This window comes from Myzus persicae, unplaced genomic scaffold, assembly GCF_001856785.1.
Source record: "Myzus persicae strain clone G006 unplaced genomic scaffold, MPER_G0061.0, whole genome shotgun sequence".
Classification (NCBI taxonomy): Eukaryota; Metazoa; Arthropoda; class Insecta; order Hemiptera; family Aphididae; genus Myzus; species Myzus persicae.
In genome coordinates, this window is record NW_019103267.1 from 267909 (window position 1) to 290737 (window position 22829).

At 29.0% G+C, this 22829-nt stretch overlaps 6 protein-coding genes across 12 annotated transcripts; 3 read left to right on the forward strand and 3 right to left on the reverse strand.

Annotated features, from left to right (window-relative positions):
- Nucleotides 1–82: 82 nt before the first annotated feature.
- Nucleotides 83–1362, forward strand: LOC111034127 (peptidyl-prolyl cis-trans isomerase E). The gene is made up of 2 exons (XM_022315182.1): nucleotides 83–323; nucleotides 424–1362. Exons 1-2 carry the CDS (start codon nucleotides 195–197, stop codon nucleotides 1189–1191), a joined length of 897 nt encoding a protein of 298 aa, XP_022170874.1. The 5' UTR covers nucleotides 83–194; the 3' UTR covers nucleotides 1192–1362.
- Nucleotides 1363–2472: 1110 nt separating this feature from the next.
- LOC111034130 (eukaryotic translation initiation factor 4E-like) lies at nucleotides 2473–6096 on the reverse strand. Its single transcript, XM_022315185.1, has 5 exons — nucleotides 5119–6096; nucleotides 4235–4433; nucleotides 3116–3278; nucleotides 2925–3058; nucleotides 2473–2849 (listed from the first exon to the last, which is right to left on the reverse strand). The coding sequence occupies exons 2-5, from the start codon at nucleotides 4420–4422 to the stop codon at nucleotides 2720–2722; spliced, it is 615 nt and encodes a 204-aa protein (XP_022170877.1). The 5' UTR covers nucleotides 4423–4433; nucleotides 5119–6096; the 3' UTR covers nucleotides 2473–2719.
- A 109-nt stretch (nucleotides 6097–6205) lies between these two features.
- On the reverse strand, nucleotides 6206–8374 carry LOC111034129 (eukaryotic translation initiation factor 4E-like). Its single transcript, XM_022315184.1, has 5 exons — nucleotides 8220–8374; nucleotides 7240–7442; nucleotides 6918–7095; nucleotides 6695–6837; nucleotides 6206–6406 (listed from the first exon to the last, which is right to left on the reverse strand). Exons 1-5 carry the CDS (start codon nucleotides 8226–8228, stop codon nucleotides 6295–6297), a joined length of 645 nt encoding a protein of 214 aa, XP_022170876.1. The 5' UTR covers nucleotides 8229–8374; the 3' UTR covers nucleotides 6206–6294.
- A 131-nt stretch (nucleotides 8375–8505) lies between these two features.
- LOC111034124 (titin) lies at nucleotides 8506–17176 on the forward strand. Of its 7 annotated transcripts, none has more exons than XM_022315174.1 (13): nucleotides 8508–8867; nucleotides 8955–12021; nucleotides 12090–12171; nucleotides 12275–12486; nucleotides 12550–12675; nucleotides 12762–13014; nucleotides 13080–13214; nucleotides 13415–13581; nucleotides 13657–13804; nucleotides 13875–14001; nucleotides 14127–14191; nucleotides 14386–14492; nucleotides 16057–17176. In XM_022315174.1, exons 2-13 carry the CDS (start codon nucleotides 8988–8990, stop codon nucleotides 16167–16169), a joined length of 4569 nt encoding a protein of 1522 aa, XP_022170866.1. In that variant the 5' UTR covers nucleotides 8508–8867; nucleotides 8955–8987; the 3' UTR covers nucleotides 16170–17176. The 7 variants fall into 7 exon arrangements, 6 of the variants coding, with proteins under 6 accessions (XP_022170870.1, XP_022170871.1, XP_022170866.1 ...); XM_022315175.1 differs by having other exon boundaries at nucleotides 8508–8863; XM_022315176.1 differs by having other exon boundaries at nucleotides 8508–8859.
- An 851-nt stretch (nucleotides 17177–18027) lies between these two features.
- On the reverse strand, nucleotides 18028–20113 carry LOC111034134 (DNA-directed RNA polymerases I, II, and III subunit RPABC2). Its single transcript, XM_022315188.1, has 4 exons — nucleotides 19969–20113; nucleotides 19110–19176; nucleotides 18823–18914; nucleotides 18028–18324 (listed from the first exon to the last, which is right to left on the reverse strand). Exons 1-4 carry the CDS (start codon nucleotides 19995–19997, stop codon nucleotides 18114–18116), a joined length of 399 nt encoding a protein of 132 aa, XP_022170880.1. The 5' UTR covers nucleotides 19998–20113; the 3' UTR covers nucleotides 18028–18113.
- Nucleotides 20114–20279: 166 nt separating this feature from the next.
- On the forward strand, nucleotides 20280–22784 carry LOC111034128 (26S proteasome non-ATPase regulatory subunit 8). Its single transcript, XM_022315183.1, has 7 exons — nucleotides 20280–20418; nucleotides 20481–20625; nucleotides 21418–21490; nucleotides 21881–21983; nucleotides 22064–22256; nucleotides 22331–22516; nucleotides 22585–22784. The coding sequence occupies exons 2-7, from the start codon at nucleotides 20515–20517 to the stop codon at nucleotides 22720–22722; spliced, it is 804 nt and encodes a 267-aa protein (XP_022170875.1). The 5' UTR covers nucleotides 20280–20418; nucleotides 20481–20514; the 3' UTR covers nucleotides 22723–22784.
- The last annotated feature ends 45 nt before the right edge of the window (nucleotides 22785–22829 follow it).

Below are 22829 nucleotides of genomic sequence, written 5' to 3' on the forward strand. Positions count from 1 at the left end.
GAAATAAACATAACCTAATAATATTATTGCCATTTTTATTTTGTTTATTTTGATGATAACGATACTGATTACCGAATACCGGCCAAGTATTTCGACTCTCGACAGTTTCCAATTTTCGACTGTTATCGGTTTTGTTTCAAGTAATTAAGTTGTATAATATAAGAACGTTGAATAGTTTACTAATTACCAACAAGATGAACGACGCCGATACTTACAAGTCGTATTTGAAGCGCACCGTTTATGTAGGTGGGTTAGCTGAAGAAGTAGATGATAAAGTATTGAGATCTGCATTCATACCTTTTGGTGATATAGTCGATGTCCAGGTAATGTTTTAAATTTTAATGAAGGGGGATCCATAGATCAGCCTTGGTTTTCATTAATAAATATGAAATAAATCAATTCTAAAATTTATTATGAATTTAGATGCCATTAGATTATGAATCGGAGAAACACCGTGGATTTGCTTTTGTTGAATTCGAACAACCTGAAGATGCGTTGGATTCTATCGACAATATGAATGAAGCAGAAATATTTGGCCGCACTATCCGTGTCAATTTAGCAAAACCACAGAAGATCAACAGAGGCTCAACCAGACCGGTATGGTCGGAAGATGACTGGCTTGTTCAATATGCTGGTAAAACACTGGAACCAAAGGACGATAAAAAAATTGAAGAGGATAAAACCAAAGACGAGGCAAAGAACCCACAAGTATATCTCGATATCAAAATTGGCAAAAAGGATGCTGGTCGAATTATTATTATGTTACGAGCTGATATTGTGCCACGTACAGCAGAAAATTTCCGTTGTTTATGTACTCACGAAAAGGGTTTTGGATACCAAAACACTACAGTTCATAGAATTATTCCAAATTTTATGTGTCAGGGTGGTGATATAACTAATAACAATGGTACAGGTGGACTATCAATTTATGGAAAAAAGTTTGACGATGAAAATTTTGAACTAAAACATACAGGGCCCGGAGTCTTATCTATGGCTAATTCTGGCCCAAATACAAATAGTTCACAATTTTTTATTTGCACAGCTCGTACTGAATGGTTAGATAATAAACATGTTGTGTTTGGCCATGTGTTAAGTGGTATTGATGTTATGAAGAAAATAGAGAAATGTGGTACAAAAGCTGGCCTACCAACCGAGAAAGTAATAATTGGTTCTTGTGGCCAGTTGGCTTAATGAAATTTACATTTTAATAAGACATATTTTTTTTTTATAAATTTATTTTATATTTTATTCAGTAATGTAATTTATCTTACAACATGTATTGATAAGTTTTGTAAATTGTATTTTTGTATATTAAAAAATGAAAATGTTTTCTTTTTTCAAATACAGTATTGGATTGAAATATTCCAGTTTCTCAATTTATTATAAGCTTAAAAGTGGTAATATTGATTTATAATTTTGTCCTATATTGCTTAGATATGAAGGGTTGCCTGATATGACTAATGAATATCAAGAAAGTAGAATTCAATTTTAATGAAGGAAAGTACATTGTAGTAACTTAGAATAATGACAAACCAAAATCCCAGTGTGATTACAATCTACAAATAAATGTTTTTTTTTATGGCCTAGGTATAATTTAGCCCAAGAACTTAAAAATTAGAACAACATATTTAATGTTAATACAGCCAATTTTTCTGTATGTAGCTGAAACATTGTTTCTAAGAAAATCCGAAGAACTAAGGATGGCAGTGTATAGAAAAATACTTTGTGGAGGAAAATTCAGTTGGGAGATTTCATAGGAAGGATACAGCTTAAGTGGGACAACATAGAAATGGATGGAAAGATAATGAAACCAAATATTAAAAGAGGGAAATAAGAGGGAATAACTAGATAGATGGCAGTAATGTATGTTTATTTAGTGGTATGGTCTTACCTGGCCGACGTCAAAGAAGAACAAATACATTTGATTGAACAGAATCAATTTCTATAGATTGGAAATTGAACATGAGATGTGGTATTTTTGATACACCAGTGACAATATTAACACATTCACTTCTACTGCAGATCACAGGTCGGCGTTGGTAGTTGGGCCTTTCTGGCCACTGCCGATCTGTGATTGCCACAGTGCGTATTGAAAATACACGCCTATAATTCGGCCATAGAAGCACTGCTTTATTATTTATCAAGAAATTCTTTTCGGTCAATATTTTGTTTACCACATTTTTTCGTATACTTTTATAGTCTCGCATATGTTATCCGTAGATAGGTAGCGTGTGGCAGTGAACATGTTAAATTAAAACATTTTTAACAAAATCTATTTTAATAATATTTTTCTAAAATATTCCAAACTTTTTTTGTACATATATAATATAAATAAATATTATATCAAAATAATATAGGCTTAAAATATTTAATTTACAACATTATTCGATAATAGTTAAGACATGTCAAAAAAAAACTAAATTAATACTTACAATGATATGACAGCAAAAATTTAATTTATGACTAGTTATTTAAAAAAAAAAAAACAATGTAATCCAGCTAACAATAATAATTTTTCAACAATAACATGTTTACTTTTTGTAATTATATAATAATATATCAGGATTTTATCATTGCTAAAGTATTTAACTGTTTATTGGCTAGTAATCTTAGCATAATAAATTTCCTTTATCGTTTAAATAGTAAGACATATTACATTTTTTAAAACTTACATCATAATAAAACAGATTGTGTTTAATATATTAATTTTTAATAACATTTAAATATTTGTTTGTGTCATTTGGCCTAAATAAATTTTTTTCTGCGAATTTATTTTCTTCTTCAAAAATTCACTGTGTTTTTCAAACTTCAACTTTTCTTTTGTATCAAGGTAAACTTTAAGTTTAGAGCTAAAAAATATTTTTGAAAATAATTGTGATCAAATGAATTTTATATATATACCTAAGTATTAAATAAATCATTACCCAATGTCATTAACAATATCCATGTCACATGAAGAAATCCAAACAGATATTTTACTGTATTGACGCCTATTATAGACAATACCACAAATATTATCGTTGTATGGATCATACATTCCACCAATCATACTCAACAGCTAAAAAAAAATATTTATAAATACAGTGGAAATGGGCAAGGCAAAAACAAAAATTACAATATCCATCCAGTACTGATCTAATAGTCCACTATCCTTTATTAACCAACGTCCACCATTCTTGTTTGCTGGGTCTTCCCACATGGGTTTTATATCTGATTTAAATACAGAGTAATCACAGCCAGTCGTTAACATACTTGGCATTTTAATATGATTAAAAATGCTGTTAATAAAATACACAAAATTATGATTAGTATGGCTGTAGGTAGGAATGTATAAAGTGTAATACAATTTTTTTAATTTCTACGTAAAAAAAAGTTAAATACCTAACATGATTATTATTTTAAAGGAAATATCTGATCATTATTATCAATATTGTAATAACATATTTAGCTTTGATATAAAAAAATCGGTTTCACTTAAATTGTAATTTGTAGGTGCAGCATTAAAAAAATAAAAAATTATACATTATTATAATAACAACATTTAGGTGTACGGGGTACATGGAGAGAGAAATCTGGGCACAGGGTTATACTTAGACGGCTCCACAATTTATGAATTTTAGACCACCTATACTTAATTTTTTGGGTAGGTAACTGTTAGGAGTAGAAGACTTGTCAAATTCTTATTTTTAATTGTTTTATAAATTAAAAAATTGTTGTGCCTTGTCCTACATTTTGGGGGTCCCCCTTCTTGGCAGGCTTGTAGAAATCAATTACAAAGTTAAAGGAATAATGTTTATCTTAAGAAGACGCCACACCAGCATTTGTTGTCTCTGCCCTACAAACGTACAATATGGAAAATTTTACATTCACAATAATACCAACATTTTACTCTCTAGTTAAGTTCTGAAATTAGAGTAAATTGACTTATCATAAAATTTAAGGTCAAGAATATTATCTGGGGCATCTCTGAAGATTTTATTCATATCATTATTTTTAAGTAAGTTATGATCATTTTAAAAGGTGCAAACCCGTGTGGTGTCCGCTTTAACATTATATTAATGATGTTTGCTTTAAAATCTAATTAAATGCAAGTCACAACACTGAATTATTGACTTATAAGTTATAAATAATACATAGTACTCAAGTAGGTACATTTTGTGAGTTAACAAACTTTTAAGTTCTAGCAATAATAACATTATATTGATTTATAATTTTTTTTTTGGCAAGTACTTGCCTCCAAAATTTTTCGACACTGTCAAACTCGCACAATCCGTGCAAATTATCCGTCCAATTGACGTCCGGGACCGCAGTTCCGCTGAATCTCCAATACCATAGTTTCCACGAATCGTTCAACAAATGTACGTTGCCTACGTCGTATTTGTTAAGTGCCATTGTTTTTATATTGTAATTTGAAAGGGACATCGAATCGTAGTCTGCCGGTGTTAAAAGTAACTTACATTTACGAAATATTATTTTAATAATAATATGGAACTAAAATCAAAACAATATACCTCGATTCTATGCGCACTTTAAGTCTCGACGTCAATGCGATTAAAAACGAAATAGTTTTCTAAATATCACGTAACGCAGATATCTGGTATTGAAGGCGAGACGAATTTATATTAATAATAATTAATAAATAATAACAATATAATAAAATGTAATAAAGTTATTATATATTATATAAACTTAAGTAGCTTGTACTGAGCCGAGTAGTGACGTACGGTCGTAAAACAGAGTAACTGTATAGTCGACAAAGAGTAGTCTGCAGTTATTGAAATAATATTATATTGGGAAAAACGGTCGTCTTAAACATCAAATTCAGTAAGTAATTTTTAGGTAAATCGACTTCGAAACTATGCTATGTGACAGCACTGTTTATTGATAATCATTAATCGTGATTCTGGACTATGAACAAGACGTGAATAACCAATAACGTCTTACCACAGAATAGATAAAATTTATTTATAGATTTAATCTGTTCTGTGGTCTTCCTGCAACTGCAGTACCTACTTATCTAATATAATTGCTTAATAGTAAATAGTTAATGGTATTTGTCACCCATAACAATTAATGTTATTATTATAGGCGTTTGTTTTTTATAATATTAAAAGGTACCTCTCCGTAGTTTGTCTCCACTTACTACTCGGTCCTTTTGTTGCCGGTGGGCGATGGATGCGAAAATTGAACGTCTTAAAAGTAGCACAGCCCTAACTCAACTGCGATTTTAGTCGAAAAAATATACAATATTATAAATACATAACGGTTCACATACAATGACACTGTAAACAGTTACGTCATAAATTATAATTTTTACTTTATTATGTCATGACATGCCGACGTTTAAAGCGATGAATTTAGTACTACCACAGGGATGGATCCAATGACATTCTAAATTTAAAAAGATTGAAAGATCGAAATAAAACTGTAATAAAAAACGTATAATTTGACATGCTATAGGAATCTGGTTGGCTGCTCCACTATGTTAATTATAATTGTGTTTTGGTAAATTATTGTTCTCATATTTTTCTTTAAAATGGAGAAAAAATAAATATTTAAGTTTGGTATTAGTTTTTGAAAACTAGGTCTGGGTGTACACGTATACAATGGCTTCTAATATTTAACAGATATCAAATAAATTGGAATGTTTCTACAGTAAGGGTTCATTATTATTTTATTTATCTATACAATTGTAGAGGATATGCAGTTTATTGAAAATAACTTATAAACATTCCTAATAACCTATACTGATAAATTTTAACTAAATTCTAAACTACACACATTCTTTCTTCTTACAATATGTTTTTTTGTACAATAAAAATATGTGTTAATTAACTAAGACAGTGAAATTGCTTGTTAGAAGAAGCCACCACAGTGACATGTCTTACTATTTGAAATTTTTCAATTAATTGTTCTATCTGAGCCATTTTCTCTTCAGGTGCCTTGGAAAAGATTACCAGAAATTTTATTGGTTGATAATTTATGAGGTAAGAGAATCATGTGAGTTATAAAGTAGGCGTGGTCCAGTAGAATCTTTTATAGAAGGGTTCTGCTTCTTCCTGAACAGTTTTTAGATATAAATCAATGTGAAAGGTGCATGATCAAATAATATGTATGGCGAGAAATTTGTTATTCTTCTTAAGGTAGTATTATTTTCAAATTGGTGATATAGTTTGAACAACAATTAAATTAGCAACTTAAGTCAGCCTTTCTTAATTTTTAATATTTATTTTCCATTTTAAATGCATTTTATTTTTAAACATTTTAAAATATTCGTTTTTCAACTTTGCTAATTTATAACATAAATGCGTGTTTTGCAAATGATCCTTGTTTATTTGCTGTATCTGCGTGAGACTCATAAACCATCTTTTCATTTTGTGCGCCCAAAACTTCTTTAATTTTCCTCCTAAAATTTAAATTTAACACTATTAATAATATTGCTTTAATGTTAATGTCAATAAAAATATACTCAAAATTCAAATAAAACATTCATTGTTTAAATTGTTTAGACAAGACATTTGGAATTACTAATTTATATTTCAAGATTTATTAGGTTATATTTCATACCATTTAATACTTTAAAGTCTATGCTATGTTATTACTAACTATATTGTTCCATCAGTAAACACTACATTTTATGTCATGATATACCATAAGTAGATGCCTAATTGCCAAATTATATTTTGTTAATTACCCAATAGCCATAATGTTATTTCCATTATCTTTTGATGCATTGTTTGTCCATACTGCTATTTTAGTTCCTTTGCTCCGTACATTAACTATAGCTCCATTAATTTCAGAACTTTGGTCATATATTTCACCAATTATACTCAATATCTAAATGTAATAATATTTAACATAACATAATATATTTATTTAAGTAAAAATTAAATCGAAAAAAAAAGTTTATTTCTTACTATATTTTTCCAGTACTCATCAACATGTTGGCTATTTTTTGCAGGTGGTAACTGTAATAACCAACGACCACCGGCACTATTTTTTCCATCTTCCCACATAGGTTTGATTCCATTTTTAAAATAGTTGTAATCACATTGATATGAAAGTTGGCTTGGACGTTTGATGTGATTGAATAAACTGGAAAATGAGTTTTTATTTGTAATTCATTGTTCAGGACTTGTTTTGTCATATATTTAAAAATACTAGGGAGCATATTTTGAAATGACTAAATGAGACTAATATTTGAGGGTTTAAAAGGGCTCAAAAATAAAGATAACTTACCACCAAAAATCTTCAACAGTATCAAAACTAGCGACTTCATGTATATTTTCTTCCCAAACTTTACTTTTATTTTCAAAGAACCATAATGTCCATTTATTCTCTAATGGATGTTTAACAACTAATTCTGCAACAGCCGGTTCAGTTTCGATTGGTTGTTCATTTTCAACTTTTGGTAATTCATCAGACTGATTAACTGGTTCTCCCTAAATGAATATAACATATTATTTAAAAAAGCAAGTTATTAGAAACAATACATTTTAGTAAGCAATAAGCACCCCTAAAGACTTATTAATTAAAAATTTATTTCAGAACTTACAAGACATGAATATTTAAAAATAACAAATGTTGTTACAAATGTATACTCACTCCACCTTCCTAAAATTACTGTTTATAGGTAAAAAGTTATGTCTTAAATGTACTATTTATTACTTTTTTTGTTAAAATCGGTTCAATATTAGTGAATTTTTCAAAATACCAAAATTTTAAGTTGTTTACAGAGATTAAGCAATTTGATTTATAAATAATGTTACTCCAACACATTATATGTTTAAATTAAAACCGCCAGTAACTTTATCCATAATTTATACACTGTCCAGAGAGAGAACCAGGCATACACAAGTTTTTCTGCACATCTACACGCGACAACCTGTCATAGTGGAACTGGTGACAATAGCAGGATGTCAAGTGGGGATGTTTAAAATCAGAGTGTTCTCGATGGACAGAGAATATATTAGCTATACCTGTAGCAGTTAGTCAATCACAATTAAAAATAATGCCCAACGGTAAAATGTTATTCACTGAAGTATATTTAAGTTCCTAATAATATATTGTTCATAACAGAGTATAAATTAAATAGTTATAGCAATAGCTGTAGTCATAAATATCGTATTGATGGTCAAAATATACATTTTAGCCTTATAACTAGTACCTGTGGCAAATTAAATATAAGAATATAAAGTTATTAAAAACATATTTCTCACCTCAACCATATTCGTGCGTGTATTTTTTACTTGCTTTTAGCTAACTGAAAAATTAAAATAGTGTGGATTTTTAATATTTACCTACTACACACGTAATAAACGTCAACAAAACATCAAGAAAAATGTTTTAATCGTGTTCTGGAAATAAATCACATTTCATTTAGAAAAAAAAAGCGATTTATGTATGATAAGGAATGAGACCACGTTAACAGTTTGACCACATGCACATTATTTTCAATATTTAAGAAACAATAAAAGGGGCCACCGGAAAGATGTAAACATAATTTCTCCAGTCCTGAAATATCAAGTATGGAGTCCCGAGCCAGGGGTATTGACCATAAAAGATAGAAATGGAGTGACGACTGGCGAATACTGACGATTGACAAGTCTAAATTTATCGTCTACCTCTGCCAGTGACTGGACTTGGGTGGACTCGTCCAACCAACTACTGAAAAGTGTTTTCTGTATTCTGTGTTTGGTGTTTTTAACCAGCCCGTTCCAATGTTCTCATGTGTTATTGTCGAAATTACTTAATCCTGTTTTGTGTTGAATTCAATACGTATGAAATAAATACAACTTAGGAAAGATTGATCATCAATCATCAATCATTGATGTTCCAACTTCAATCTTGCTGTTTGTTGTAAGTAGGTAATAGATATATCTGTTTTCTAGTTTATATGGTTAGAATGTTCAATTTTTTTAATCAAACTTGTTAATTTAATGATTTAATTTTAGAGTATTATAGCACACTATTAAGTATCAACCAATATGGAAGAAGAAAAAATTGCTACTGATGCTTCTGATAAGCGTAAAGTTGAGGATGACAATATGAACCCCAAGCCTAATCCTAAACGAATTAAACTCGTTCGACCCGTATTTTCACCTGTTGCCAAACCTGCAATCTCCACTACTTCAGAAGTCAATAAATCTGATGTTCTACTTACTGATATACCTAAATCTAATATACAACCAATAGAAATACCAAAATCTATTGCCAAACCAACAGAAATACCTAAAGTCACCGTACAACAATCAGAAATACATAAAACTACCGTACAACAATCAGAAATACCTAAAATCACCGTACAACAATCAGAAATACCTAAAACTAATATAAAACCAACAGAACTACCTAAATGTAATAATAATTCTGGTGTGAAAGTTTCAACTTCATCTGATGTTTCACTATCTATTGATAAACCAGCGGATAGACTAGAAAAAGTAAAATCATTGATCAGTCCACCAGAAATTGTTAAAAAGCCTATAGTCAATCTTCAAGTTCCTGACGAACAAGTTGATAGCAGTTCTGATGCTTTAGATATAAAAAATATTTTTAGTGAAGAAACAAAGAAAGAACTGGAACATTTAAAAAAAAATATTTTCAAGATTGATGATGATGGGTCGTCTTCAGAAAATGATAGTCAACCAAAGCGGCCTCGATTGAAACGACCAACTTTTGTTACATCAACTGTTGAAGTTAAAATTGAACCTACTGATTCAAAAATATTTGATAAAATAAATGAAACATCGAAGTTGGAGTCATTAAAATCTGTTAGTGAAGAAAATATTAACACTACTATGGAAAAACCTAGAGAAAAACTATCAAATACTGAAGAAAAGATTGATCACATAACAGAAAATATGGCCGAGGATATAAGGTTAAAACAGGGACAAGTCAAAATTTATGCTGAAGAAATAACTAAAAAAAAATCTAGTGTAAATGAAAGTATTAATAATGTTGAAGACAAAAATTCTACTGCATTGAAGTCTGTTAAACTAGTTGAAAATGAAACTGGTATACCAAAAAGTGTTGAAAAAAGTACTGAACTAGATAATTTGCATGAGGTGGATAAAACTAAATCTGTCCAAACTGCTACTGTTATACAAGTAAATACTGATGTAAAAGAAGAGGTAAGTTTATTAGCTGAGCAAAAATCTGTAGACAAAAGAAAGGTTAGCTTAATAACCGAAGAACAAAAATGTATAAAGAAAGAAAAGTCGACTGAAGAAAATGTCCTTACCAAAGGAACTTTTGGAAAAGGTACAGATTATGATGCTGTGAAAAAAAGTGCTAATGATCACTACAGAGTGATTTTAGAAAGATTAGTAGTTGACAAACAATGTAACTTTAAAGCACAGGATAAAAACCCCAGTCCAATAGTTGTGAAACTTGAAGATAACAAATCTATAGGTGAATCCAGTTATGAATGTGCTGACAAATACAATAAAAGCAATAATGAAATCGATATTCTCGATAAAATAAAAGATGAATCATTTGATTCACAATTACATAATAGCCAGAAAGATGATGGTATCGCTTATTCAGAAAGTAAAAATCTAAAATCTAAAATAAAAATACATGTAAGAGATGAAAATAACCTTACCACTAATATGTTATCAAAGGAAGTACCAGATAATGATACAAGACAAAATATTGAAGGAAAAGACTCTCAAATGTTTAAGGCTGATATTTTAAAAGCAGCTCTTATGTCAAAAAAATCCCCCGAATCGCTTGGAAATTCATCCGAAGTGCATGATCAACCTTCTGCAAATGATTACTCGTCATCTGTGTCAGAAACTAGACAAAATGAAAATTTACCAACAATTGGTCAAGACTCTATTGTAAATAAAATAGAAGCAGAAATAAAACTTGCCATTAAAGATCAACCAACTAAAATTAAAAAATCTCAAAATAAAATTCATAGTAATACACCAGAAGCATCTAGCTCTATTTGTCTTAATGAAAACACAACAGTTGGCAAACATGACGAGCCTCCTAAATGGGGATCAGCTAAAATGAATGAAGTAGAAAAATTCTTAAATGATTCTAATGTAACCATTACTCCTATTTGCAAGTCTCAAGAATCCCCCAAACTTGGTAAAATAACATTAAAGTTACCCAAAGTTGGAAATCCAGAAATTAAATCTGAAACTACAGTTCGTCCAGATGTTAAATCTGAATTAATAAAAAAAATCACAAATAAACATATTGCTATGGGGGATAGTCCTTTAAAAAATGCTCTTTCTCAACCTTCTAAATCTTTTAGTGAATTTGCTACAATTCGCCCTGCACCTAAACTCAGTGCTGAACAAATTGCTCTTTTAGAACAACAGATTTTAAATACCCCCAAAAAAAGAGGTAGACCACCAAAAGCGTTGGCTCAACAAAAGCAATTATTGTTAGAATATCAACAACAACAACAGTCAAAAGTTCAAGAAGGCTGCACTGAAGATGAATCTGTTTTTCATGTTCCATTATTTGATATGGAAGACATGAGTGGAGGGGCAGGAATGTTTGATTCATTTGAAGCATCGACACCAAAGCGAGGAAAGAGTATTAGAGGAAAAGGTAGTCGAGGGCGAAGAGGACGAGGAGGTCGTGGTGGTCGTGGCCGCGATGGATCTGATAGTGATACAGCATCAAATAGTCGACGTATTGATGATGAAGGAGAAACTTTTCGTGAAGAAATGAATCAAGAAGAAGAAACCAAACAAGTAGCAATGATAGAAGCTGAGCGACTCCGAAAAGAAGAAGAACGAGAAAGAAAGTTAGAGGCAAGGAAAAAAAAAATAAAACTTCGTAATGATATTTTAAAAGAAAAGAAAATGAAAAAGAAGCAAAGAGCAGAAGAAAGAAGACTGCAGTGGCATGAGAAGAAAAGACTTATGCAAGAAGAAAGGGCTCGAGCAGCTGAGATGAAGAAATCTCTTCCACCACCTCAAAACTTTGATGATGAAACTCGTATGAGTGCTGATTGTAATAATAGTTTGTCCCAATCAACTGCTAGGAATTTCATTTTAGGTATGTTAAAACTTTAAAAAATATTTAAACTTAGGATGTTATAATATGTTGGTAAAATACATTTTTAGGCGAAGACGATTTATCTATTAGTGGTACAAATGATAGTATGAGAATGAAAAAAGGAAGAATGGAAGTCATTGATCTTGAAAGGTAAATTTAATTATGTTTTACAATACATTATATTATTTAAAAAATTGCTTGTACTGATATTAATAGTATTTTAATGTGGGTATTTATTTATAATTCATAATAGCAATAAAACATTAACTGTTGATCAAATTGCCGAATACCAATGGCCATTGGATGGCGGAGAACTGTATATGATTCAAGAGCAGATATCAAATTTCTTGGGTGTTAAATCATTCAAAAGAAAATACCCAGGATTGAAACGTCGTAATGTTGAAGCTGAAGAACGAACATTCTTGTGTGACAGTGGGTTAGTCGCTGAATCATTATGTGATCTTGGTATGTTTATAAAACAAAATTGAATCTATATGTATTAATTTTAATTTTGAATGTGTTAAATAGGTCTAACGGTTCTGTATAGTTCGGAAGTATTAGATATCATGTATACAGATTTTCCAGAAAAATATGAAGAACTGAGAGAATATATGAGACTTAAACATGCCAAAGAATTATCTAATCGACAAAGAGGTATAGTTTTAAAAAGTTTATGTAGTTAATAATTAAACATAACAATTTTATTTTATTTTAATATATATTAATTTTTATACCTAAAGCATTGATGACAATCAGTTCAAACAATGATGGGTCAAAGTTAGATTTACGTGATAGAGCTATGGAAGCTGTAGCCAATTGGAATGCCAATTTAAACAAATCACGTTTAGAGTCTCGTAAGTGTTCAATGGATATGCAAACATTTATTGTGCATTATCCAAAAAATAAATGTAAGAAAATGGCTGTGCCCAAACCTAAAATCGGCAGTTATCCATTGGCTTTACTACCTGGACAATTCTGTGATTACTACGCAACGTAAGAGTTAAAGTAACTAAACTAAAATTTGTCTTGAACTTCTCAAGTTACTTTGTAATTTTTAGATACTCTAGTGAAGATTTACGTTACTTGCCAATAAACACTGTTATGTATGGTCCTTTGAAATCTGTAGATAAAGACTTTCCTGTTTCTTTAAGCAGCCAATCTGAATCGGAAGATAGTTCTTCTGATGACTCTAGGTAAATTAAATTTTTTAAGATGTATGTCTACATTAACATAACTAAAAATATTGAATTGCATGATGAATATGTAAATAATCAAGGTTTAAGTATAGTATGGTGTAGGACTAATTTCATTGGCAAAGATTTAATCAGAAACGGGTATTTTACAAACTAACCATTTTTGCCATGAAGTGTTCATGTTTAATATTAATTAATAGTGATAGTGATGATTCAATTGACGTTGACAACAAATCAATCAAAAATTGTTTGGATGGTCCGAGTGATAAAAAAGGAGCTGAATGCAAATCATGTTTCGGCACTGCAGATAAGAACAAAATTGGATCGGTTGAACCATTAATTCATTGTTCAAAATGTTTGACGATTTGTAAGAACAATTTATTAAATCGAAATATATGCATTTATGTTATGAAGAATGTATTTATTGTATTATTGATTTCAGATCATCCAACATGTTTGGATATGACATTGGAGATGATACCCTACATAAAGCGTTACAATTGGCAATGCAATGAATGTAAATCTTGTGCTCAGTGTAAAGAAGTGGCTGATGAAGATAAAATGTTGTTCTGCGACCTTTGTGATAGAGGGTAAGTTCAAATATAATTTGAGAATGATGATTGTAAATTACGACTACTTAAAATTATATTTTTCGTTTAGGTATCACATTTATTGTGTAGGACTTCGTAGAGTTCCTGAAGGTCGTTGGCACTGTCAAGAATGTGCTATGTGTAGTTCTTGTGGGGTTTCTGATCCAGGACCAGGTGATTCTAAATGGTTTTACGAGGTAATAGTTAAGAATTAACTATATTTTGTCAAACCTTATGTTTTATGTTTTAATTTGAAATTGTGTATTAACGCAGATTTGTTCATTTATTATTTATTAATTCAACTATGATGTATTTATTTCAGTTTAAGAAAACTGAAAAAACTGGTTCAAAAGTCTATTGTCGTACATTGTGTGCACCGTGTTCCAGGTATATAACATATTGAAAGTTATTTTGAATTTTGAATTAATTTGTTGATATTATTTAATATTTATGACGTGTACATACATTTCATCAGTTTTCTTGTAAAAAATACTACATTTAAATCATTAACACATATACAATTTTAATACAAATAAAATACATATTAACATATTGGGGTATTCTGGTTTGTTTCTGGCCAGGTCATGGAAAAAAGGCCATTTCTGCCCTAATTGCATGCGTTGCTATCCTATCAAAAACGTCGAGCGCATGACACAGTGTAACAGTTGTGATAGATACTTACACTCAGGTATATAACAAAAGCTTAATTGTTGTAATTGTTGTGATTATTTTTTATCATTACACTTTTTTATGATATTTTTAACACATTGTTGACCCATGCGATATAAAAAACCTAAATGATAATATTAAAAGAAGCACATTTTAACAACATAATTTTAAAAATAATAGTTTTAAACTATCTTAATTTAAACATGAAGTTTAAACATTATACATTTAATGTTGTTGATTAATTATATAATTTTATTTTAGATCCATTCCAGTTATTAGAATTTTTTATTTCAAAATTAGAATCTTTGTGTTGGTCAACTTGATCAGATTCATAATAATTTAAGAACTACTTTCCTCCAGAAATCAAATAATGAATATAATGAATTGTATTGTGATTAGTTTTACTAAAATGTTAGACAATTAAAACTTCACTTAAATTTCTTTATAATTTTATGTATATTCTTCAGTTATTCAAAAATTATAATATTAAACACCATTTGTGACGTATTCTGAGAAAATGTTTGTTTTTTATGCTATATACTCCATGTATATTGGAAGGCACTGTGGTGGCTGACTTTTATACATGTACATATGGATGGTTGACTCAGTTGGTACTGAGTGCTGACCACCAGCTATCAAAAACTGGTTGCTGTCAATAAGGTTTCCTTCTTAACATGAATGGAGTATTGGTTATTTTAAATTAATAGACACATACAAACAATTTTTTGTAATGATGTAGACATTTTAGTGGTATGTTTTTTAATAACACTAACTAGTGATTAATAATTTTAATTAGTTCTGTGGCAAACCGTTTTTATTAATTTTGTATACAATCATACGTAAAATATCCTTTAGACCACCAATACATATATAATTTATCTTAAGGTAATTGTATTGCTGCAAATACAATTTAAATATATATTATCTGATCATTTTTAGAAATGTTACTAGCCAGGACACTGGTAACTTTTTGAACATGTTTTTCATTTTATTCAGTTTAAACAATAAATTCAAATTGCTAACAATTTAGTTGTTTTATCTTTAATGTTATTAAAAGCTTGTAATAAACTTGGATAATATTTTTTCCATAAAAAATTGCTTATTTAATCAAATACTATTTATAGCATTGTTCAAATTAATAATAAAATAAAATATTATAATACCATGATTTTATTACATGAAAGCTTTCCTGATATATTACAAGATAAGTTAATTTATAGATCTACACCTAAACAAAATACTTTTTATATAAATTAAAATCATTAAAATGATGATAAAACATTCATATTATTTCTCCAATCTTCAGTCAAAATATTTTAACAATTCAATTATTATAATTACTTTTTAAGTCTTACTATAATGTTTGAAATGATTTGTTTTTGATTGAATCAACATAATGTGTTTTTGTATTTCGGTCAACAATTGTGTGATATTTTAAACAGTAACTATGACAATATTCTATAGGATGGGCCATCTTGTTTTCTCATTTTCCTAGCAGCTAACTCTAGAAAACATGGTGACCCACTCTATATATTCATTATTGTTATTTTATTAATTTGTTTATATACCATGTATATTTTTAGAATGCATCAGTGAAAGTTCATCAATTAATCAAGTTGTTACATGTACTATATGTGAAGAAAAAGCTGTTTCTAGATTGTTAACTACAGTGCCTAGGTCTTTGATTAAAGTCTGAATTAGATTGCTAGATATAGTATATTTTAAACACAATAGAAAAATTTGTTATACATTTTTTTCAGCTCTGAACATTTGAATGAGTTAATTAAAACACATTTTTTGCTAATTATCATTTGATTAAAACCTTGTTGATTTTATTTTAAAAATTGTGTGCGTAGTATTTTAAGAACAATTTTACATTTTAATGAAAAAACAATAGTTAAGCTATTGATGTAACCTTAAAATGCTATTTTAAAATTTGGCAATAAAATATTTAAGATTGAATCTACTACGAAACTAACTATTTAAAATAAGTTTTACTTTTACAAATCTTGCTGACATTGATTAATCAGATATGACTAAAGCTATTTGTCAATTGTTGTCATAAATAAATTCATAACATGTATTTAGATGTATATATCATTGGTGAATAAAATATCGCAATTTGTTTTAATAAGCATTATATGTATTTAAGAATTATTAACACATTGCATATAATTTGTTCAATTTTAACACATAATTAAGCAAACAAAAGAATAGTAAACTAAAACTTGTTTAAAAAGTTTTTCAGTTATTTAAAGATATTAGGTAGGTTACATTAATTATTATTGAATTGTTAACCAATCCGGTATAATCATATTGTGCATGTGTTTTATTTAGAAATCTACACGATGACTCTTAATTGTACTTTTTTTTAAATTTATTTTTGTGTATACAATTTTTTTGATTGCTAATATAGCTTAAGGTAATTGCTAATTAATATAACTTTATTTAATAGTTTTATTTTTAAGTTATGTAAATTATATTTGTGTTGTACAATTGTATACAGCATTAAGTCATTTATTTTATGTTTTCGATTAAATTATATATTGATATCAATTAACTTATTATATTATTTTTTTTTTAGCTAAAATGATCAAATCTGATTTCCTTAAGGTTAGATTAATAGTGTTTTTTCTTCTATGATAGATATTATTTTTTTTATGAAAATTTAATTGTAATACAAATAATGGTATTTACATATTACATCATATACTTTATTTTTACCATAGTTATACTTGCTTTTTGATATTTTAAGCAAAGATTGATAGATTTCACTGATTTCAGTGACACAATGTGTAATTAAATTTTTTTTGAAATTATAAATATAATATTATTTACCACATAATATAATTTTTAATTCATTATTCAGAGTATAATCGTTCTTTAGATTTTTAAGGTTACAACATTTCTAACTACATTTATGAGATATCAAATCAGTCCAAAATTTACTAATAATATATCTTATTTCTTACGTTTTCCTCAATTAAGACAGTTAATTTGCATATAACACACAGTTAGGTATTAAGGAAAAAATTCAATATGTATTTATCAGGCACTGACTCAAGGGTGGCTACGCCAGTACCCCCTCACAAATTGCTTACATTTTAGTAATTTACTATTATTATTTATCATATGGCATGACTTATAAATACAATAATAAGTTGCCCAAAAAATAAAATTTAATACCTACTAAAAATATATGTGATATTTTGCTTTAATTATATACTTTATACACAGCAAGAGTTAATTACAATTTTACAATGCAAAATTTAATTTTTCATTTTGAGACAGCTCATTAATGAATTCATTTGGTGTTATCATGACTGATAAATGACAAGAATAAGGCCAATACATAAACAAATTTAATATCTAAACCATGACACTGAGTAGTAAAAATGGGGAACCCTACCCAATTAATTATGTAACTGATACCCCAACTAAATTTAAAATCTAGCTAAGGCTAGAATAATATTTGAATGGAAAAATTGGATGTGCAATGCTTATAGAAATTTTATATTTTATTAAATAAATGATAAAAACATTGAATAAACCAATGAAACAAAAACAAAAAGCATGATTGTAATTCGGTAATTATTAAATTAAAAAATGATTTACAAATGTAAAGCTTATAAACTATATTTTATTGATCAACTATTATTAGTTCATCAATTCCCCAATCTTCATAGCTATTGTCTGGCAAATATCTTCTGATTATAATAGGTATTTTACGTTTCTTCAATTCTTTCATTGCAATTTGTAAAGGATCAGTTTCGCCTTCAAGTTCTACCATGACAGGGGCACACATTGCTATCTGCAAGGCTCTTGTACCTAATACCCGAGCTCTTTCATACCTAAAAAAAATAAGTATGCAGAATATTATTTAAAAACAGTAAATTTCTAATATTGAATCAACCAAAGTAACAAGAGCCATACTGGAATTAATTTTGGTACAATTTTTATTTCATGAGAATTTACTATCATATATTTTATGGGTTTCACTATTATATATACTCTATTCCACCTAAAAGTGAACCGCTTTCGCGCACGCAGACTGAGCCGCCGATCATTGTCTGACCCCCCTGGTGACGGCTAGGCGTTCTGTCATTGGTTGACAGTCATCGCCGGTCGTCGTTAGTTGTCGACCGCCGTGCAAACAGAGTGACGACCCTCACCAATGTTCGCGGCGGCGCCCATCTTGTGGTGGGAATGCGTGAAAAAAACGAGTTTTGGTCAGCCGAGTGGTTCACTCTTAGATGGAATAGAGTATAATTTTATCATTGACTATGAGGTCAAAGCATAAAACAACTTAATGTATAGGTTTTTAGACTTGATAGTTTATGAAAACATACTTGGTCATATACTTAGTTGTGATTCGTTTAGACTTTTGAACTTGACTTTGAGCTTCTTGAATAGGTAATATATCAATGTTATCTTCATTTTCCTGTTTAAAATTAAAAACATGTTCATTATACAATTGAATTTATAACGCTATGTATAGCCAAAAATTGGTACTGTTAAGTAGTAATGAATTTGTTTTTGTATAAGTCCATGCAAACATCTTTAAATTAAAATCATCATTATGGTTTAAAACTAGAATTTAACTAAAAATCCAAACATGACAAAAATTAGTTCTTACTTCAGGTTGATCTAATTCATCTAAATCTGCATCGTCTTCAACTTCATCAAAATCATCTGCGCCACCACTAAAATAAATAAATAAAAATATATAATGGATCAAAGTTGAGCAGTAAATTAGAAATGATTAGAATAAAAAATAATATTGTATCACAATCACAAACTATAAAAATGAGTATACCAGAATTTGATATAATTCTTAAATATATATTATTTAGATTAAGTAATGGTTAGCCACAGAACAGATTGAATGGTTTTGCGTAAGGTATTTAGACATTTCTCCCCTGAACTAAGACATTTCCCCCTTGATTGATTATATATTTTTTATTCACACAATAATAGATTGGCAAATAAGTTCTCTAGGATTTACCCGAAATATGTGATCATCTATCAACTATCATCATTCTCATTATAGATTTATTATCCAATTTAATAGGTAATGATTGATAAACCAAAGTTATGTAAAAGTATTGTTGAATTTTATTTATAAATTTATATTTATTTTATTAAATTATTAATTTAATCAATTGCAAATGTATTGACTTGAGTTGTATATTATTGTTGAATATTTTGGCTTTTGATTTTGTCTGGGGGGGGGGGGGAATTGTCCCTTTTAGGGATGAAACCTCCCATCAATCGGAGGGGGGAATGTCTTAGATTCTACGTAGACTTGTCAGAGACTTTTCTGTCTTTATGCTTGTAGTCGAATGGGCTTTTACATAAATTGCAAATGTTTTAAGCGTTGGTAATCATTGATCACTAATATTAAACCGTAAACTCAATGTTTCGAAATGTGTTATAAATGTGTTAACAACAGGTATTTAGGTTTATTCAGAAGTTAGCGAGAGAGCAGCACTTACTCGTCGTGCTCAAATTCTTCGTCAGCCATTAGGATGATTTTGTATTTTGGTGCCTCGTTTAGATTTACGTCAAGTCGACGTCCAGCGTGCACTGCAACTGTTCAATGAAGACTAACCAGTAACCACTAACACTAAATAAAATACAATAAACACAAAATACACAATTTACCAACACATTATCAACATCACCAAAATTAAATATTAATACTTATACCATGGTTGTAATGCAATACCGTGGTTGTAGAAGACATTATCAGTCTATTTTCTGATTGGCCGCATCTATTTATGCATATTTCACGAATCACGGACGTCCGATGCCTCTAGTGTACTCCCCGAATGACATATCAAAAAAGCTGTATTCCATGATCACACACAAGTACATGACTACGCTAGTACACAATTCACTGAATTCATTAATATTTACGTTTTTCATCAAGTCTACGATCATTAGTAAGCCTTTGTCCATCCTGTCAGCGACCGACTTCTGTACCTTCGATTATTTGTTTTTGCAGGACAACCGATCACCAAGTCCGAGGATACGACAATATGACGTCTTCTTTTGACGAGATCAAAAACTTGTACCAGACGCTGAAGACGGAATGGAATAAAAAAAAACCAGATTTTAAACAATGCAACAGTATATTGTTACAAATAAAGGTGAGGAGAATAAGTTTCAACAAGTGAATTGATTAGGTTGGGTTTTTTTATAAATTCAATTTACTTTTTGGATATTTTGTTACTAGCAATAATTAGTCCTTTATAAACATTTTGATTTAATTTTGTACAGAACATTTTAGATGGGTATAATTAATTTTGTTTTAATGGTTTTAACACCAACTTAAAGTTTTAATATTAAATCGGAGTAAGTCAAATATAAAATGTATAGGTTTATCTCTGGCTTTTAGGTTTGAAGAAAAAACTGGAAAAAATAACAAATATTTGTTTACATTTTTTCAGTTTGAACAAATGTTAGTAGATTATATCAATTTATCAAATTACTTAATTTTTGTGAATTTACATTTAAAAAAAAAAAATTAACCATAAAATAAAGATACAGTTTATACATACATGAACCAATAAACAGAATCTGCTTATCTTCAAGGGACCTAGAGAATCAGATTGTTGAATCCAAACTTACTATATCTGAACAAAAAATATACCTTGAGTAACTTATAAAACCAACCAAGTTTGCATCGTAATAATCAATCTTTTACTGTTAGAAAAAGAATCAACATAATAAAAATGAATGGGAAAAAGTTATATTTTATTAAAAATAAATGTTTCTATGTCTAGTATATCTGTATATCTGATACTTAAATAGTGATTAGTGATATGTTTAATTTAATTAATGCAATAAAATAAATATAACATGGAAAATATATTTATAAGTCCATACAAATTAAATTGTATTCAAGTTAGATAAATTATTTACTTAATTCTTATTTTCAGATTGGAATGACTAAACATACCTTTTTACCAACTTCTAATGTGGAAGCATCCCAAAAAGAATACTTGATAGCTAGTAAGTTAATGTTATCATTTTCAGATTTTGAGTGATATTGAAGAGGCCAACTTAAAATTAAACACATCGAATATGTAGATGCTATTTAAAAAAAAAAAATAACTTAATATTTTTATGAAGTAACTGTTAGGTTTAAAGTTAACTGCTTTGTATTTTCATTGTTTTTGAATCATTTGAAAATTATTTGTTGATACATTTCAAGTTTCCCCTACAACCCAATAGACCTAATTATTGACAAAAAAACAATTTGTAGTCTTAACATTCAAGTATGTTAGACCATATGTCTTGGTTAAATTTTCCTACAGTTACCTTAAGTTTGGTTTAGTCAACCCATTCTTCATTAAATTTAATTAACCAGTATAACCAGTTATATTGTATGTTTATTTATAGGAGACATCTTAGAAGTAGGAGTACAATGTAGTATTGCCATGCATGATATTCCATCTTTTGAACGATACATGGCTCAACTCAAGTGTTATTATTTGGACTACAGGTAAACAACCTTTTTTGAGATTCATATAAGTAATACTGAATACAAGTTTTCATTTAAAAATGTTTCTTATTTTTATCCAGGGACAAATTACCAGAGTCTGCTAATCAATATCATTTGTTAGGTCTGAACCTATTGTTCTTACTGTCTCAAAATCGAGTAGCTGAATTTCATACAGAATTGGAGCTTCTCCCATATGATATTGTTCAAACCAATACATATATTAGGCATCCAGTCGCTTTAGAACAATATTTGATGGAAGGCAGTTATAACAAGGTAGTTATACTAAAATGCATTAAATTAATACCAGAAGTGTTAGATATTATAGTATAACTGAGGTTAATTTTTAGATATTTCAAGCAAAGAGTAATGTTCCATCAGATACGTATAATTTTTTTATGAACATACTGTCGAACACACTCCGTAATGAAATTGCTGAATGCTTACAAAAAGCATACAAAAAAGTATCCATAAATTCTGCCACAAAAATGTTAAACTTCAACAGTACTAATGAAACAATTGACTTTGCTAATAAGGTAATTTTTTGAAGTCTTACTGAATAATTGATTTGAAAAATAAATATTAATTTCCATTTATTACGCAGAAAAAGTGGATTTTGGGCAAAGATGGTTATTACGTATTCCACCTCGAAGAAGAAAAGAAAGCAGTAGAACCTTTGCCTGCATTACAGATTGCTGATTATGCTATTCACTATGCCAAAGAGTTGGAAACTATAGTCTAATAATTTTTATTGGTTATTTGAAATTAAATAAAGTTAAGAAACACCTAATTGTTTAAAACTAATATAATGTTTGGAATTTTTTTTTCAAATTATTTATGTACATAAAT